The following is a 19,679-nucleotide window of genomic DNA, read 5'->3' on the forward strand; positions in this document are numbered from 1 at the left end:
AATGACCAAATATGCCTGAAACCAATTTAAAAATTAACAAAGGCTTGGCATCTATTCAAACCTCATGTGGATTTTTGACAAGTTAGAAGCCGTTTTAAGATGGGAGTCATATGAAACTGCAAAGATATGCTGTTCCAGGGGTAAGAACTATGATAGAAGAGGCACACTACCCAGGTCTCAATAGATCACATTCTTTAATTAATGACCACTCTGCCTAATCTTACTGGGCTGACAAAAACTATTGAAGAAAGACAGTCTCTTAAATAACTGGGCCCCATTAATATTAAAAGTCCTAACCAGCACCCTGAATTGTAACCGGAAGCAAAGTGCAACTAGTACAGCTCATGAAGCGATCACACATGCTTGTAACATGATATGCCCACTACCCAAATTAGTGAGATAATGGAAGCCCCCCCCCACTTCTTTTCATATTATACAAGTATTAAACAAAATGATTTCAATTAGTATAAACAAAATACGGTGCATCTATAAGGAATTCAACAGTCTGGAAAATAGTATCACAAAGAAGATTTGTCCAAGTTACTTGAAATCCTTTCCTCTATTAAACGCAAGTACATTTTCTTTTTCCTTTTTCTTTTTGGCATTGTTCTCCCTCTTCTCCACTGGCAAATTCTTAGAGATACTATTTGGAATCTCATTTGCTGTTGTTAAAGTGTGCAAAATGCTTCAATTTTGCAATGGAATATTGAAATGCTTTTGTTTTCAGTTTGGAACACCTCCTGTGAAGACATAATGTTTTGAGCTTGAAACAATTTACGCAGTTCTGTTGTTAATCATGCACTTTTGGTTGATGTGCAATATAATAAATGTTCCAAATATCTGCTGTTTGCCTTTTTGATTTGATTATAACTTAGAGGGAACCTTTGAATCTTAGTGTGATTTTTTTAGTACAGAATCAGGGGAATAGAATAAGTTACGAGTCCCAGTTGAATAACTGCTTGGCAACAATTCTGTTTTATGTTTGGCTTTGCAACTCCAGAGATCAGATTGGACCATTGTAGCACTGATGCACATAGAAAATTCAATCCGATTTACAATATAAAAACTAAAAAAATGCTTTCAACTTCAGTAAGTAGTTCAATGATTAACTGCTGCAAGATATACAACTTGAATGCACATACAATTTAAAACCTAGCGTGCAACTTTTTTGGTTGGATTAGTTTGACTCTGGGCTTGTCTTATATGCTTTCATATTAATTGTGAAAGCTAAAATTAGGGGTTAATTTTGGTGTCATTTGATTCAAACCTTTGCATTCTAAAGTACCAGATGCTACAAAACACTTCGGACCAAATTTGATCAATATGCTCCTTGCCTTTTGGCTGTGTATATTTTTATATAAAGATGTACATTGCATTTATGTTGTTGTACTTTCTCAGTTAGCTAATATGCAAAATAGGTTGGAAGCTATTTCAATGCAGGAGTGTTCTTTTCCAGAAGAATATTATGTTCAACTGTATTTAGCAGAGATGGTCACCTTGCTGTTGAGCTACAAATCCCAATATCTTCCACCACTGCCCATATTGGCTGAAAGTCCAACATATGGGGGCTACAGTCTGTCCATATTTTATACTGAACATAATGGCGATAGTCAGCAAATGATTATAACTGTGCCTTCCATTTCTTCTACTCTTATGTTGAATATGATTATCTCAGTTCCATAATGAGCTAGCTAATTGTTAATCTATCATGAGAAGCAGATTTTTGTTGGTTATTTAAAATTCATGTAGGAACTCAAAAATATAACAAATGTACCAATTTGGACCAGCGCTGTGTTATGTAACCCCATATTATATGCTCAATTTAAAATATTTTATACCCCATTTTGTTATATGATAAATTAATAAAGCAGCTTCAAAATGTTCCTAAGGTTGATATAATTATTCTTGTTTAGCCTAAGAATCTTATTATTATTTAGCATAACAAATCTAAATAAAGAAAAACATTTTGTATTAAATGTCTGAGTTTTAAAATTACTGGCTATGTTCCAGTGCGGTTTAAGTTAATTGATTTCAGTGGATTTATACATACTGAATTTTGTGTTAAGACTTGATAGATATATTTGCTTGGAAGCCGTTCTTATGTTTTGCTGGTGGAATGCAAATATTCAACAGGCTTGAATATTGTATACTAAAGCTTTTAATCTCTTCCATAGACAAGAGGATTTGTTGCAGTCAGCAAACCATATAATGGATGCTCTGAGATTATCAATCCGGAAGCACTGAAGGAAAAAATTGCTCTGATGCAAAGAGGGCAGTGCATGTTTGCTGAAAAGGCACGGAACATCCAAAAAGCTGGGGCCATAGGCGGCATCGTTATTGGTAAATTATTCAAAGTTATGCAAAGATATTATAACTCAATGTATATTTTCTGAATTGTCACAGGCAAGTATGAAACTTGCACTCTAGGATATTATCTGAATGGGTTATATAATGACCCCTGTTTAACATCAAAACAGATAGGATTCCTTGAACAACTTCAGCACTAGCTGTCTTAAGACTTACAGATAGTCTTCGACTTGTGATGACAATGAAGCCCGAAATTTCAGTTTCTTAAGTGAGACATTTGTTAAATGAATTTTGCCCCATTTACGACTTTTCTTGCCACTGTTTAGTGAATCACTGCAGTTGTTAAGTTGAATCACACTGAATCACACAGCTGTTCAGTGACTCTGGCTTCCACATTGATTTTGCTTGTCAAAAGGTTGTAACGGGTGATCACATGACCTTGGGACAAGCAAGGGTCATAACTATGAACCAGTTGCCAAACTTCTGAATTTTGATTACATGATCATGGGCATGCTTACAAACGTTGCAATTGTGAAAAATGGTCATAAGTCACTTATTTTGATGCCGTTGTAACTTTGAAAGGTCATTAAATGAACTGCTGGAAGTTGAGGACTTCCTGTATTGATATCTGAAATGTACTCCAAGCAGAGTGGAGAAATAGATTGGCCTGCCACAAGTTTACTTTACTTACACATGTACTTTCCATTGGCAAAGAAAGCCAAATGACAAGTGGCACGGATGCAATAAGTAGATATAAGAAGGGAAGTCCAAACAGTTGCCTAGGTTCTTTGTGGGGTCTTGTGCTAGCTTAGTGAATCTTGGCCTTTCCTTTTCAGAGTGTGATGTTTCATATTGTACTTCATTGTATTCCCTTTCTAAACATGTATTAACCATTTGGGTAGTGGCACAGAAGCTGTAGGAGAAACTGAGGTAAAACACATTGTTTTAGGTCTTGTTGCTTAGAGATGTATGCAGATATACATATATGCGTGTTCAAAGTATATCAGTAGAAGTTCTTTATTGCTCACTGTAATTTTAGTGCATCCAGGATTTGGATTCTCTTCATGACAGCTTGCAGTATTAAGCAGTTAATATTGCCCATTGTATAAAATCAGCACCTGTCCATAAAGATACACCTAAAATGCCTTTAAAAACCTTATGGGTATTTGTACTTCATAGATTACACAAGATGTGCTGTCCCTATTTCTGTTAAAATAATTTTCCAAAGGTTATTGCTGCCATGAAAAAAAATACATCATCTAGGTCTATTACTTGGTTGCTCAATAAAATTCTCAATAAAAATGTCGGTTTGGTAGAAATTATGGAAATTTCCACTGGAAATTTTAATGGAAAAATTATGTTTCTACCTAGATGATAATGAAGGAAGTAGCAGTGATACAGCTCCCCTTTTTCAAATGGCGGGTGATGGCAAGAATACAGACGATATCACTATCCCCATGCTGTTTCTTTTCAACAAGGAAGGAAATATTATTCTTGATGCCATTCAGTCGTATGAAGGTGTAGAAGTGCTACTTTCAGATAAAGCAAAAGACAGAGGTAAGGACAAAATTGCTGCTTTCTGATAAAGAAAAGGCGGTAAGAGAACATTTTTGTTAAGATTATAAGCAGTCCCAAAAATACAATGGTACTTATTTAATCACCAGTGACTGTTCATATTTACAACAACACTGAATGAGTGGTAGTTACAGCCGGGCCTTGTAGTTCCCGGTTTTGCAGTGTCCCCATGGACATATGTTCCCCCCTGCTGGCTTCTCACAAGCAAAGTCAATGGGAAAACTGTCAGGAAGTGAGTTGCAGTCACGGGAGATCTTTGCTTAACGATGTGTGCAGACCTCACAATGTCAGCAGTCGGGACTGCTGGAATTGCCATCACTAAACAACATAGTCATGTGACACAATTTATGTCTACATCGCTTAGCGATGGCAATTCCAGTCCCCACCATTAATTGAAGATTACCTCTAGTCTTACATTTCTGTTGTGGAGAACATAGGAAGAGAGAGTGAGAAGGAAAATTTAATCAGATTGAAAGTGAAGCTTTTGAAGCTAATAAATGGGAATCTATCCAAGATTTTCTGAAAAAGCATTATTTATTAAATACTCTGACTGAATTTGTATAAGTGAATCCTTACTCTGCATCACAAAATAAAAGTATATTTTGAACAAAACATTTTAGAAAAAAAATGTGTAAGGCCCAGTGCCTTACCCATGGTAATTCATTGAGGAAGTGTAGGGAAATGCCTGTTGTAGTTTTACCTTTGCAACTCCAGGGATATTAAAACACTAGCTCCCAAGCTGTGTATGTAAGGATACAATGAACTGTTTTCTGATTTTATGGCCCTCCATGATAACACTTGCACAGCAATCAACTTTTCTGCTTTCCAGCTCAAACTCACAGATGTACATAATATAGGTTTAGAGAAGAAAAATGTATTGCTGCATCTTGATATGAATGTGAACCTGGTAAAGGTTATCAGTGAATGTTCATTCCACAATCTTGAAAATAGCATTTTAAAAAGTGTTAAATATTAAAAATGAATTTACTTAGTGGGCTTCTGTCCTACACAGCAAAATAAATCAGTACACCTTTTAAGCATACTAGAAAGATCAGATGATCATAACTTGCAATACAAACAAGCTTTCTTGCTGCTGATGTACCTTTCCCAACATCATGTAACAGACTAAGAAACTTTCAGTGCCAGAGGACCACATAGTCTTTCTTGTAAAAAATTCTCATTTAACAAACTGCAAATTCTGAATTAACAAACTGCAACTTCACGAAGATTGTTTTTTGTTATGTTAATTTTTTAAAGAATATTTCATGCAAAGTATTGCAATGCTGAACTTTTGGGATAGTGTAGAAGTAGAGAAACAGCATAATTTCACTGTTTTTTCCCCCCTAAGTCTGGAGAACATTGGGAATGTTCATTTGGGAATTTGGGAGAACATAAAATACATGTTTAACACAGCAATTTCCATTGAAAGACTTTGGTTTTACAAAGTCTACTGAATATTTCCAGATTCTAAAAAAATGCTAAAGGAAATTCTGAAATAGAAAATGGGTTTTGGAGATTATAGCAAGCTATACATCAAATTCCAAATTTTACTATATGTTTTGTTTTTATAAACTATCAAGAATTGTCTCTATTAGGCATTCATACTTTTGCCTGGAAATGACTGCTATTTCAAATTATAATTTCTGTCAGATCAAGTATCTCAAAAGGTTAAATCATGGCAACTGGACTGAAGTTTATTAAACTGAGACATTTCATTGCTCATCGAAGTTACTTCTTCCATCAAAAGTTTTTTTAAAATTTATTAAACTGAGACGTTGTGTCTCAGAATTACCCAAGTAATTTCTTCAGTCAAAAAGCTTTCTTTTTGTCTGAAAAAATTACTAGGACGAGTAACAAAACATCTCAGTTTAATAAACTTTGGTCCAGTTGCCATGATTTAACATTTTTAGATACTTTTGGCTTGGATGATTGAATCTTCACTTCATACCATCAGGCCAAGGCATTTAAAAGAGTATTAGTGTATTCCTTTGCCCATATTATCCCATTGGTATATTGAATTGCAGATATTTTAAATTAATTATTTCATTACCTGAAATTAAAAACAATACAAATTTATGTCTGTAGCTTCTGTACATACATCAAGGTTCTCTGATGCTAGCTCTTATCTGTGGTAACTTTTGTTTTCCTTTCTGTTAAAGTAAGAAAACGGTTCAAAGTATACTTTTGTTTGCTCAAATTTAAAGAAAAGTTTAATATTGAGAAAGAGCTAGGATGTATCTCCTTTAACTAATCAGAAATTATTTTAAGATAGAAACTATATGGCCAGCTAACATACTATTACTTGCATCCCACCAGCTTGGGATGGTACCTATTGATATAATACTTCAGAAAATTTTATTTTCTTGTTACTAAACTAATTTGGATACCTCCGAAAGGCAGAACACTGAACTGATATCACGAGAATAGTGATAACAGAAAAGATGAAAACCAATTAATTCATGCTCTGTTGATAATGGAGACATATGGGGCAAATTGGAATTATTTCATATATTGTAAATAAAGTGTTTATCTTTAAACTGTAGGCAATTTGTAGCTTATATATATCACATTTCTTCATAATAAGAAAATAAATGTAAAATAAATATAATCAGTGTTTTACATTATAAAATATATTTTAATTATTAAAATATATTTAAATAAGAAATAAATATTTTATTATTTAAATATATTTCAATAATTATATTAAAGTAAGTTTCCATAATGTAAGAATATTGATTATATTAAAATCTGGTACCCTCCCAGAGGAATTAGAAAAGAATAAATGATACTTTGTATTTATTTACAACCTTTAAGTCATAAAAGAAAAATATAGCAAATGTAATGAATATAGGAAAAAATGCATAGGAAAAAAAAAATAATATGAAAAAAGTATCAGGGGCTACGTATAATTCACTAGAAATTTTGCAATCTTTAAGGTTCTGAGAATTGATCACATTGAAGATTGGTTATCACAAAGTCACAAGAGCAATGAAAAATTCTGACAGTTGGAGCTATGAGTTTGATTGTGTAGGTATATAACAGGCATTTAATCAGAAGTAACAATAAAACACTACTTTAAAGAAGACTCGCGATAAACTTCACCCTCACTCCTATTTAAGCTAATGCAGTAGGAAATATTAGATTTAATCATTAAGGATAAAATAAATTTTGACAAACTAAATTCAGTTATTCTGAATTCTCTCTCTGTTATGTAAATGTTCAATAGATCCTAACTTTCTCCTGCTGTATTCTATGGGGAATATGTTTGCTATCCAATTAAAGCCTTGTCATCTCCAATTCAGGATTAGAGTATAAGAAGTGTGTGGCACTGTTTTGGAGTGGTTTTCCTTGCTCCACGGCCAGTTCCACTCAGTGTTGGTGGAAGGGAATGGTTGAGCCCTAGTCTGCTACTTGTGGCGTGCCTCAATACTCTGTACTCTCCATCCTCCTTGTTTATGTCTACATGAAACAACTGGGGAAGGTCATTTGTGACATGGAGTGAGGTATCATCAATATGCGGATGATATCCAGTGATGCAGCTCTGTCCCTGGCTGTCCAAGTGAAGTTGTTGAGGTTCTTTCCCATGTATGGTGTTTGTGAGGGCCTGCATATGGAAGAACAAGTTGCCCTCAATTCTGCCAAAATTGAATAGTTATGGTTTGGGGATCCACTCATTCAGAGTTGGAAGGTTTCCATAATTTTGAATAGGGTGGCACTACCCTATTCATACTAAGCACACAATCTGGAACTTATCCTGAACTCATAGGTCCTACTCAGAAAACAAGCGGCAGCTCTGGCGAATGAGGCCTTAGTTTACACAATTGCAGCTTGTGTGCTAGTTGCACCTATACCTGTACTGAGATGCCCTGCTCATGATCAATCACTCCTTAGTCACCTTCCAAATGGACTTCTGCAATATGGAAGCCGTCCAGGAACTTCAGTTAGAGTGTGTAGAGACCACCTAGAAGCTTGAAGACCATGCAGAAGCTCCAGTTAGTCCAGAATGCAGCGATGTTGGTAGTTATGAGGGCATCTCATTATGCTATGTAACACTACTACTTTCAGTAGGCTTCTGGATGCGATTCAGAATGATAGTTGTCAGCTTAAAAACCCAGTATGGCATAGACTTGGCTTATCTGAGGGACTACCATATCCAAAGAATGTCTTCCCACCCCACATGCTCCCACAGGGAGGATACACCCAAGTCTTTACTTTTAAATCTTGTCAGAAGGTTGTCAGAAACATGCCTTTTCTGTGGTTGCACCTCTTTGGAACATCATCATTCCACACCACACCATACCCCACGTATATGCAACAGGCCCAACTCTTGTTTTTAGGAAAGCCGTTAGAACAGGCTCCCCCACCTCCCCCTGCCACTAATGGCCAGTTGAGTGGAATCCTCTTTCCCCCTCTTCTATTATGGTTCATTGCCATTTCTATATTTTGTATTTTATATTTATATTCTGTACATGTTTTCATGTTCTATGGTGGGAGGGGTTGTTGTTTTCATGCTGTATGCTGCCCAGAGTCACACTATTTGAGTTGGATGGCTTTATAAATCTAGATAACAACTAAATATAGACATATAAATAGTTGTTGTTTGAGATCTTATTTAAAGAGTTTTTTTTTAAAGTAGCTGCTAAGTAAATAAATGAACTTAATTGAAACTTAGTGGGTTTGTGGATTTATGCACATGTATTTTTTCCCTTCTCCTTGTGCTACCGTTGGAATGTCAGCAACTATATTTAAAGATAAAACGATTCCAAACTACATTATTGATAGCAGTAAGTATTAAAAATATCTGTACATATTTTACCAAGAGAGACATAGATAGATAGATAGATAGATAGATAGATAGATAGATAGATAGATAGATAGATAGATAGATAGATATAGATACTTTGAGATGTTTCCTGATGCTACAACTAAGTGAAGCGTAAAATAGTCAGCAAGATCTAGGCCTTAATTTATGGATAGTTTGATAGCTTAAAAGTTATTGGGATGCTGCTGACATGTTGATCCAACAAGAAAAGTAGTAGAAATATGCCTAGGTTGGGTGCTCTCATTAAGAAAACTATGATGACCGAGAGAGCATTTGAGGTATTTTCTTCAGTATCATCACTGCTTTGTCAAAAAATCATCATTAGCTCAAAAATTGGATTAATATTTTACATGCAAATAAGTTATGGGAGATAATGACTAGTTTCTTAATTCCAGCTTCAGGAATCTAGTGATCAAAGATTTATTTTCAAGTAATGCTGAAGATTAGGATTCAAAGTGCATCCTAATATTAGAATGCTTTGGAAATTTAGACTCAAAATAGGTAAATGGGTTTTGGACAAATTCTACTAGGCTGTTTATTTTAATGCTTATATAATCAGAAACAGCTGCTTGGGACAAGGGGAAAAATTTGGTCCCATGGAAACTTAGTGTCAGCTGGTGCTCCATTCAAAATCCAAGAAAGAAATACTTAGATTCCTTTAATCAGAGAAAAAATATCTTTTACTGGAAATCAAGTGGAAGCAACAAAAGAATTCTGAATCTGAGAAAATGGGCGCATAAATCACCTATACAAAGCAATGGCAACATTCCCACCCCCAATAGTTCAATTGGCTCATCCAGTTAAAAGTTGTGTACATCTTCATGTGGGCATCTCCAGGTGGTGATGAGGCCTCTGTCCGTTGACCTTGACATATTTTGATAGAGTTGCAGCTGCGCATAGCATAGGATAGAAACCTAAGCAAGAATCTATCCCGCCCCCCAGCTTACACAGTTCTGATTTGTAACATCTCAAGCTCACATCCCATAACCATTCCCCACTCCTCCCCTTGTTACTTATGACAGCCGAAAGATGCAAAGCAAGGGGAGAAAATCTTGAAGGCTGACACTTAGGTTGATCAGTTTCCTGAGGAGAAAATTATCCTTGTTTTAGCAATCAAGTAAGTAATTTATACTGATTTATTTACAATACTTATCTAACAGATTTAAATCTGAAGAATTCCAAAGGTGTGCATTTGGGAGTTTAACTTTGGCACTATTAATCATAGTTAAGAAAAAGTCAATTGATATTGCTTATGGTCATATGGTACTTCTAGCTGGAAGTAAACTAGAAATGTTTTAAAGAATTGTGTATTTTTTTTCCTTTTAAGATTTGGAAATGGAAACCGTGGATCAGATGTCATCTGATAATGATTCTCATAATCAGAAAATAGAAGAGATTTCAGCAGATTTGAACTTGGTCTCTCAAGAATCTGAAGGAGAAGTTGATATGAGCTCATTTGCACAGTCAAACAGCAATGATTTTTCTCAAACAAACCAAGATTCTTGTACCCCTGAATTCCAGGAAACTAGCAGTAGCAGTCAAGCAGCAGAACAGGATAATCATCCTCAGGAACAGTCAAACATTGAGACAGATTCCAGTCCCAATAATAACTGGAGTAATAAAGACCAATCTATGGAATCAATATTAGCTGATTGGAATGAAGACATAGAAGCATTTGAAATGATGGAAAAAGATGAACTATAACTTCAAATACCGTGCTTGTGAACTTTACCAAGGAGATAATGGCCCTGATATCTAAAATTCAAGAAGAATTGTTCAGTATTGTGACAAGCAGCCAGGTTTTTATTGGCAAAAGCCAGCATGTGTTATAATTTGAACTGTTGGGGTTTTTTTTTATCTTGTTTTTAAAAATGGGAATGTGCAATCAACCCATTTGCAGAGTTCCTTTGCATGGTTCTGTAATACAGAAGGTTCATTCAGGGAATGACATGAATTCTTCCTGTGTTCCAGGTTGTTGTGGGTTAGCTTAGCATAGTGTTCGGGAGGCAAAGAAATGACTGCAGTGGGATTAATGCACCAGTGAGCCTGAATGGCCAGCTGTAGCGTTACATCTTGGTCCATAAAGGCCACGAATGGCAGGTGTGACAGTACTGTTTTTGAGAGTCAATATTGTATCTCAAAGTCTTTTTGGAGACTTGGTGGAAAATAGTTTGTTGTGCCTTTATGATGAAGGTGAAGCAGTGGGCAGCTGTGATTGTTTTGTGCCACTTAATGTGCTGTATCTCCTTATCACTTCTTCCATTTTATCACTTTGAAGAATGAACCAATTCACTTGGATGTTATTCTTTGTTCTTAATTCAAGACAAGATAGTTTATAAACCAAAGGCAATGTGTTCTGTTAACAAAAAACGAAGAAGAAAAACTGGATAATTCTTAAACTTGTTTATGGATAATGGGACAAAAGCTCTCTGCACTCCCATCACTTTGGTTTTGAATGTTGTGCATTAAATGGCAAGTTCAAAATGAGCCAAACTCAGTATCCTTGCCAGTCTCTGGGAAAGGTACGAAATCATCTTGTATTAGGATTTAATTTATTTTGATCTGTATTTTTTTTATAATTAAGTAGGCCTTACATCAAAATCACCCTATTCTGTGCGTATCTTAACATTTGTGCGTTTTCCTTCTGTAAAAAGTGGTCAGTATCTCAACAAGAAATAATGCATCCTTAGCATAATAGAAAGGCAAGCAAAAACTAGTATCATGTATAGTTGAGGGGTATGCGAAACATGTTGAATTTGAAACCTTTCAACTTCAAAATGGGTGGATCTGCGCTTATTGAAATGCCTTCCTGATCCAGGTCCATAGCAGATATTTGGCGCTTTGCACTTCGAGCACTCTGGAAAAATCCTGTTCAAACTTGGTACAGAGCACTTTGAACTCAGCATGTTTTGAATTCAGAACATTTTGCATGTTGCTAGTATAGATTCTTTTTCAAGTGTAGCAGAAATATTTCACAGCAATCATGTTTCACAGATGTCTTAAGTTTAAATTTAGTTTCCTTTAAAAAAAAAAAACTTAGTGTAGCAAACAAAGCAAATAAGACTGCCTAACAGAATTTCATTTTTTTTTTCATATTTCTTTTTACATTTAGAAAGCAAAAAGTCAAATAATTTGACACAGCCGTATTGCACTCCGCCCTATACTTGCCTTTTCATGTATAGCTGATTTGTTTCAAAAATTGGCAAAGATCATATGATCAAATGCAATATGTAGTATAGGAAGGCCTGTCATACTGTAAGTACGCTTACATTGCATCTCCCTGCAGGCTCCTTATTACTGAAATCAGACTATCCAATATTGCACTGGATAGCAGATTTAGGGAGTGGCTTCCTTCTAACACAGCATTTTATTTCCCCATAGAACTGAGTGATAGGAGTGGGTTCTGTATCAGGAAAAGGTCAACTTCTATGGCATGAGAGTTAAACCACCTCTCCTTTATATTCCAATTGAGCCAGGAACTGAAGATGGAACTAATTATTCTTTTGCTCTTGTATGTCGGAGTTGTTTCTTGGTCACAAAAGATTGATACACAGTAAACGATTTTAAAAAAATCACTTGCAGTTATGTATGTACAGTAGGTAGGTAGAGCAAACTGCTGAAAAGTCCTTCAAAAAAAAAAAAAATAACAGTGTGTAAAGCAGCCTTTTAAATGTATAGATCAGAATGTTTTTAGGAATTTGATACCTAGGTCAGACTTTTGCAGGAATTGGATGCAAATGGTCGTGAGTTTTAGTGAATTAATAAAACAAGTGTCCTTTAACTTTTTAAAAGATTTTATTTGCATCCCAAATTGTGATACAATAATGAACCCCAAATTGTGTTTAGATGTGAAGCTTGGTTTTTATGCACTAGGATATTCCTTCAGTGAACATCAGCACTGGATTCCTTAAGGTGCCCTTTGATAGTTTAGCGCCCTATGGTAGAGAATGAGTTTGGAGCTTGTAAAATACATTAAAAACACCTGGAATGTACTGCATGTCCAGAATAGGAACTTTACCCTTAGTAAAGGCTTTAAAAATCTTTCTTCTGTTTTAGAATAATTTACCAAGCTGCTGTTTTCTTTAATCTTGTAAGCAGAACTTGCTCATTTTATTTCTGATAAGATCATTTACTAGTAGTGTCTTCACAAAGCATTTTGGACAGATTCATATCTTTCTGCACAACAGCAACTGCATTTTCACCACCTCTTAATTAACAATTAATGTAGCTCTTTATTAAGAGTTTGCCCACCTGCTGTTCCCTATACGTAGTTCATACCATGAATGTTAGGTTACGCCTGCCATTAAATATCTGCAAATGCTTTGAGTTTTCCTCATTGATTCAGGGATTATTGAGATACTTGCTTGCCATGAGAAAGGAACATCTGAAAGGTGGTAGTCTACCTCAGATACAGCTTGTCCTTTTTATATAGCTAGTTCATCATAGCCATAAGCCTGCTCCACAGTAAAAAAGGGTTTACATTTCAACTACATTAACAGCTTTTTGGAGAGAAGTTACCTAATTTAAGATCTTCATATCAGCCTTTTCAGACTACTATTCTGGCACGTTTTATGAGAAGCACGAAAGTCAGCCACTTGCATGAGTCTAACCTAAAGGGAAGTCGTGCAGAAGTTGGCATAATACTAGTTTATCTCTCATGGGCTCTTCCTTAACCTGCTTGTTTTGTCTCCATCTTTTTTCCTGTGTGGTTACTTAGTGCAGGTAACAAAGAGATCGGAGGGATGATATTATACCCAACAGTCAGTACAATAAAGAAGAGAACATTCTATGAATGCATACCATACATCCACATTTTTGTAAGACTTTTTACCAGCCCAATTTACAGCCATATATTTTCTTATGATGTAATTTATGAAAAAGTCTAAAGGGGTGCTTGTTAACACTACTGTTGGATTTTTCAGTCTGGCGATTTTAAGCATATACAATATCCCTAAGGGCAAATGTGTACTGTGATATAGAAGTCTGAGCTTAAAGTGTACATAATCTTTGTATATAAAATTGTCTACTTGATTATAATTGCTGATTGTAAAGATTTAATAAAACATGTAAATATTCTGGTCAAAGTGCTGGAATGAATTGTTAAGCATTGAGACTTAATGATTTAAACCAAGTTGACGCTCCTCAGAATAATCTCTGCTCTCCATAAGTGCATATTCCATCAAATGTGTACAGGTTGTTGTGGTTCGCTGGCAGCAGGTGCCGATGGCTGAGGTCTCGGAAAGCGAGGACTTGGATGAGGGGCCTGCGTGTGATGCAGGGATTGGGCCAGGATTGTCAAAGAGTGGAGTGCTGCCTTCGGAGTTTAAGGAAGCTGGCAGCAGTGATGAAGAGGACCCCGAGGAGCCTGTGCCCAGTGTGCATGTGCGCAGGGCTGCTCGAAGGAAAGCGCAACTGCAGCAGCACAGGCGACTTGGGAGTAAGGCTGCAAAGTGATGGCCCCTCCCTCAAGGGATAAAAACCAGCTCTCAGAGGTGGGATTTTTTGGCGGAAGCAAAGAAGTTCTTGCACTTCAAGTCTTGTGGAAGTTCAGGCTATCGTGGTTTGTGTTTGGAGACTTGGTTTTGAATATTTCCTTGCAATTTAATCTAGTGGTTTTGGCAGCCTTGCACAACCTTGGCAAGGCTTGTTCTTATCTGGGACAATTAGTTTTAATAACGTTTTTACTGTGAATGAATGGAATTCACAGAGAAGCATTAAAAAGTTTTGCTTTTATCTCTCTAGTTGGTTTTTGTTTGCTGGGAACTGAGGCTTGGGTCAGAACACGCATTAATCCAAATTATACATGTACATGTTTCTTTTAAAAGACATGTCTCTGAGAGGAGTGAAAAGCAATATACTAAGACCTGATTCACAATACTTTGGAAGGATTCTTAGCAGCCATGCAATGCTCTAAGGGCCTGTAGAGGCCTCCTCCTGAAGGAATTAAAAGTCATACATCCTCCAATGCAAGTATGTCCCAACTATGCATAACTATATGGGCTCCCTATATTGAGGCAACATAAGCATCAGGTATTCAAATTAGAATCTAGGATGAAATAAAGACAATATTTTATTTTTGCATGTGCTCAAGGCTCCCTTCAAAGCTAATTCTCTCAGAGGACCCATCAACCTCTTGTGATCCAATCCAGCATTTCTTTGCTATCATTTCCTGCTTTGAATCTTTGCTTTACTTGAGCTAAAAAGCACTTTGTTCTTCTTTAAAGATGCAGTAGATGTTTGGGGATCTAATTTCTGGTAACATGCTTCCGAAAGTTAGGGCTGCTCAGACTGATTACCAAACACTGAACCTAATGGTGTTCTTTCTATCAGCAGAAAGAGCAAGCCATCTTCCTTTGGCCTGGCTTTTGACATCCTGGTGGAGTAGAAGAATGAAGAAGGTATCAGTGAACAAATGAAGTCCTGCAGCAGCTCAAGCTTCTTTAGTTGGGTGAGGGAGGACCCCCTAATGAAGAGGACCCCCCACACACACACTCCTTGAAAGGCATAATCCAATCCATCAACCTATACAACACATTTGATATTTCCCCCTAAAAGTACTATGAATCTATGTCATAAAACTTAGCAAGAGCCAATGAAGTCTGGCAACTGGAAAACATACAGCAAATTCAGCTTCATGCCTTCATTCAAAAATAACAGTCATCTGGTTTTTGTAATTTTATTGTGCTATGTATAGTTTGCTACCTTGGTAATAGTACATTTTGTTGGGTAGTTGAACCTGAATACCTTCTGATACCTCCTCTATATCCATAATTATCTTTTAAATCATCATCATTTTTCCCAGGAAAAGTACTTAAGGAATTTGCAAAATTGAGGTGGAATGCAGTTATAGTAAACACTACTATTTCAAAGAAAAATACAAATTCTACAGGAAAAAGATTCCTGTGAATAGGAGTCTTAAGTCTCCACCATCCATGGTCTAGACCAGGGGTGTCAAACTCACAATAACATGTTGTGGTCATGTGAAGTATTGCAATTCCCCCCCCCCTCCACCTTTGCTAAACCAGGGGTTGGCATGGCCAGCACATGATGCACGTGGCCCCCAGACCATGAGTTTGACACCCCTGGTCTAGACTGTAAATTAGTCTGTATTATAAAAACAGTCCCAATAAAACTGTCTGGCCTTTAACTAGACAGTAAATCATGGGGGCAAAAAATTATGCAGCCTTTTTTGAGCCATTCAATGTATTTCTTGGCTTTTGGAATTCGTTTTAATAAGCTGAAGATCAGGTACATTTTAAAAAACTACCGCAGCAGCTGTGAGTTAGGTAAGCAATGCATTTTAACCAATTATTTTTCTGGTTGATGAAGTTTCCACACTGGAGCGATAGATGGCACTAAAGATTAAGACCAAAAACAGGAATCTGATTTATATTTAGACTTGGATAAGACCCAAATTCCCCTAGTCTAGAATTTCATTTCCATCTAATTATTTATGGAAGTTCATGAAAAGGTAGTAAACAGGGTATTAGTTCCTCTTCTCTTCAGTACATTTATGATTTTGAAGTATTCTTTGATCAGTTATCCTCAGATTCGTGCTACGGAGGCTAAATTATGTTGAATATATGGGGAGTTTCAGAATTATAGGTTATTTCCTGTAAGATCAGGAGGTGGCTATTACATAATTGCTTGCATTAATCATCAAAGTAAAACTTGTTTGGACCTTGGACAAGTTTTTTCCTTTTATGAAATTAAAAATATTTTAGCTTTGGATCATTTTCCTCAAAGAATAAATGAACAAGTGCAATTTTTTGAATTTTGCTTTCTTTATCTGGATTTGGAACTTGTGTGGAACAGATCACATTTTAGATTATATTTATGCAGAAATATTGAAGCTTCAAAGGAGTAACATAAAACATATTTACAATTGATGAACTTCAAGAGGAGATATTTTATCGGTAGATCAATGAAACACCCATATTCTATTCCTTGTCCATGTAGAAGAATGCATTGCAGGGTATTAGAAAAACGGGGAGAAATCTCAAATGGTTTCTCCTTTCTATTTGGGCTCCAGGAAATCACTGAAACCTTCGTTGCATTCTAGAAGTGAACACTTCAGGCAAAAAGGAGTTGCTTTGGGTTGGTAGAATATGGGAACAGCCTGGCTGTGTCAAGTCTAGGCACATCTGGTAAACAGTCATCACACAGTGGCCTTCCAGATGCATCTAAGAAGCCCACAGACAGGAGACAAAAGAAGCCCTCTTTTTTCATGTAGAAAATCCAAGTTTAGAAAACTTTTTTCACTTTAGTGTATAGATTATATATGCCTTTGCAAGGATCAGATTAGGATATGGGGACTGCTCCTGGCTTTGCTTTATGAGGCATTTGGCTCTGATTTGGCAGCTCCTTTAAATTTCTCCAAGGCTGGAGTGGATTCCCCCACCCCCTCTGTCAGACCACACTCCTTCTCACTACAGACCCTTTAACTCACATGGGGAAAGCAATACTTACAGTGTCCGTGCCTTTCTTCCTTTCCCCCAGGGAGAAAGAGGACGTGGGGAACGGAAAGCTAGGAGAACAATCGCAAGTGAGCGACTGGGCGACCGGGTTGGGGGCATGGCCAACCAGGGATCACCACCGGTTTGGCGACCCACGCCAAATAACCGCTACTGGTTCGCCCGAGTAGGTGCAAACCGGTTGAATACCACCTCTGCTCCAGATGTTGTTGGAGTGCTACTCCCAGAATTCCTCTGTTTATAGAGTTTGGGACTAACATCTATACAGCCCAGACTTATGAACCTTGCTTTACTCTCTTTAAAAACTCTCAAATGAGAGATAGGAAAGAATGATAACTTGACCTGCATGTCAATTTGTGCAGCACAAGTAGCATTTCTAGACATTTACTGCTAATTTTTAATCCTACAAATAGAGTAAATACATCACTAGTACACCAGTTTATTATTGTTAACGTATTATTATTTCACACCATATATTCAAGTCTCCAAATTTGAAAGGAGAAGTGTTACAGAAGGTGAAGGCTAGCCTTCAGAGAGGATAGTTAATGCTTTTCACAGAAAGAAAGCTGTAGTCATGTACCTTGTCTATCATTATCCAACAAAAAGGAATCTGCAACCTGCAATCTGAGATACACGGGACAAGCAGGGAGTTATGGAACAAAAACAAAAGAAAATATGAATGGGAATCAAGATGCCCAAACTAAGAATGAAGGAAAATTAAACTAATTCCAGCATTTTTAAGGTTGAAATATTATGGCCTACCAAGTGAATAAAACTCTTGTAAGAATATAGCACAATAACAACTACAAAGGCCTCTTAAAAACTGGAAGATGGGGAACCCTTGCTTGATCAAGCCAAGGACCTATTTATTCCAGAACCTTGTGATAGCCAAACCATTTGCACCAGGAAACTCATGGACCAAAGTGCCCTTATTTGAAGCAGAAACCAGCTGTGATTTAGGGAACAATATCTTACCTCCTGCTATTCCTTCATTCTTCCATTGATATGTCTAGTCTTCTTTGAAAACTTTCTAATCTGATGATAATTGCAGTAATGGCAGCAAACTGCAGTTTAGCCAAACATTTTTTAAAAAATAAATTCCTTTCATTCGCCCTAATTTCTAGATTTCTAATGTGGTAAGAAAAGTTGTTATATCCTCATTCTGTTTACTATGCCTAATTTTACATACCTCTATCATGTGTGAATTTATATATACCGATCTTCCACTATTGCAATTGTTCCCTGTAAGGAAGCAGCAGTAATTGCTTTTCATTTTCACTGCCCTCTTTCCACACCTTCTTTAGATCTGAAATATACTTTTCGAAGCAGCCTGGCATTCTAAGTGGGGTTCTGTCATAGATTTATAGGATGGCATTTGTATATTGGCAGTTTTATTTTTGCCAGTTTTTTTTTAAAGCAAACAAATGCACGCTGCTTCATATTATGTCTCCCTTTTCCTGCTCAATTACTGACAACTCAGATGACATTCAAATTTTTATAAACTTTGGATTTTTAGAACCAACATGCAAAGATAGGACAGCTTGATGCTTATTTGCAACTGATAATTTCAGTGGTCATCTGTGCTTTTTCTTTTATTGTTGCAAGCAGCCCAACATTATTGAGAGTTGGGAAGCATATAAATGTAATCTATTATGATTGGTCACACTGTCAGCCAGATATTTAAACGGGACTGACTCTTTTGTCCACTCTTCCCCTGGACTTGGAATAGGCAGATGTTGTTTAGTAACAATACAGATTTTACAATTATGGTTGGTCACGATCTGCCAGATTAGTGGTCATTATGTACTCAACAATATGAAATCACAACTGCAAGTTCTTTAGTTGTTGTTGGCCTTCATATGCATCAAGTTCTTCCCAAGAACCTTGGATATCATAATGTATAGGCATAGTAAATGTGCAGATCAAAGCATTGTGGCCTTTTGTAATTGAAAGACGGCAATTTTATCAATATACAAATTTTCTAAGTGGCATCCAAGATTCTTTGGTATGACACTCAGTGTGCTGGTAACCGCTGTAGCACCATCACAACCGGTTTATGTCAACTTCTGTTTTCAGTTGTTTGTGATCTCCAATTTTTTGTCTTCAATTGCGCAATCAATTTCTGTGATCTTCTTTCACAAGCTGATATGATCTACTATTTCCGCCTTTTGTACAATCAGCATTTGAAGATTTTTTCCGTTCTGGTCTGGATTGCATTAGTTCAAATAGTCTTTTCTTGAGCAGCCCAAATCATGCTTTCAGTTTCCTTTTTTAAAATGTTCTAGTTGTAAACCATTGTTAGGTTTTATCTTTAACCACTTCCCCCTCAATCTTCTGTAGAAATTGACCTTGTAATGCTTTTTCTTGCCAGCCTTCTGTTGTTTTATTACACTGTATTCAGGGGTGGGTACCTACTGGTTCTGTCCACCTCTGTAGAACCGGTAGCTCTGAAGAGCAGCAGACATAGAACTGATTCTATGTCTGCTGATATTTTTGCCCAC

At 36.5% G+C, this 19,679-nt stretch overlaps 1 protein-coding gene across 2 annotated transcripts in view; it reads left to right on the forward strand.

The window, feature by feature from the left end:
• EDEM3 (ER degradation enhancing alpha-mannosidase like protein 3) overlaps positions 1-13,808 on the forward strand; it is a 35,381-nt gene extending 21,573 nt beyond the window's left edge. Inside the window, exons 18-21 of one of the 2 annotated variants that reach the window (XM_087930431.1) lie at positions 2,175-2,340; positions 3,679-3,864; positions 8,619-8,666; positions 10,032-13,808. In XM_087930431.1, the coding sequence (XP_087786557.1) occupies positions 2,175-2,340; positions 3,679-3,864; positions 8,619-8,666; positions 10,032-10,408 (777 nt within the window). In that variant the 3' untranslated portion in view covers positions 10,409-13,808. The remainder of the gene's footprint in view (positions 1-2,174; positions 2,341-3,678; positions 3,865-8,618; positions 8,667-10,031) is intronic. The other variant, XM_026703258.2, reaches the window with a different exon arrangement.
• The last annotated feature ends 5,871 nt before the right edge of the window (positions 13,809-19,679 follow it).

This window comes from Pseudonaja textilis, chromosome 3 (genome assembly GCF_049901715.1).
Source record: "Pseudonaja textilis isolate UNSWEBS1 chromosome 3, rPseTex1.2, whole genome shotgun sequence".
Lineage (NCBI taxonomy): Eukaryota > Metazoa > Chordata > Lepidosauria > Squamata > Elapidae > Pseudonaja > Pseudonaja textilis.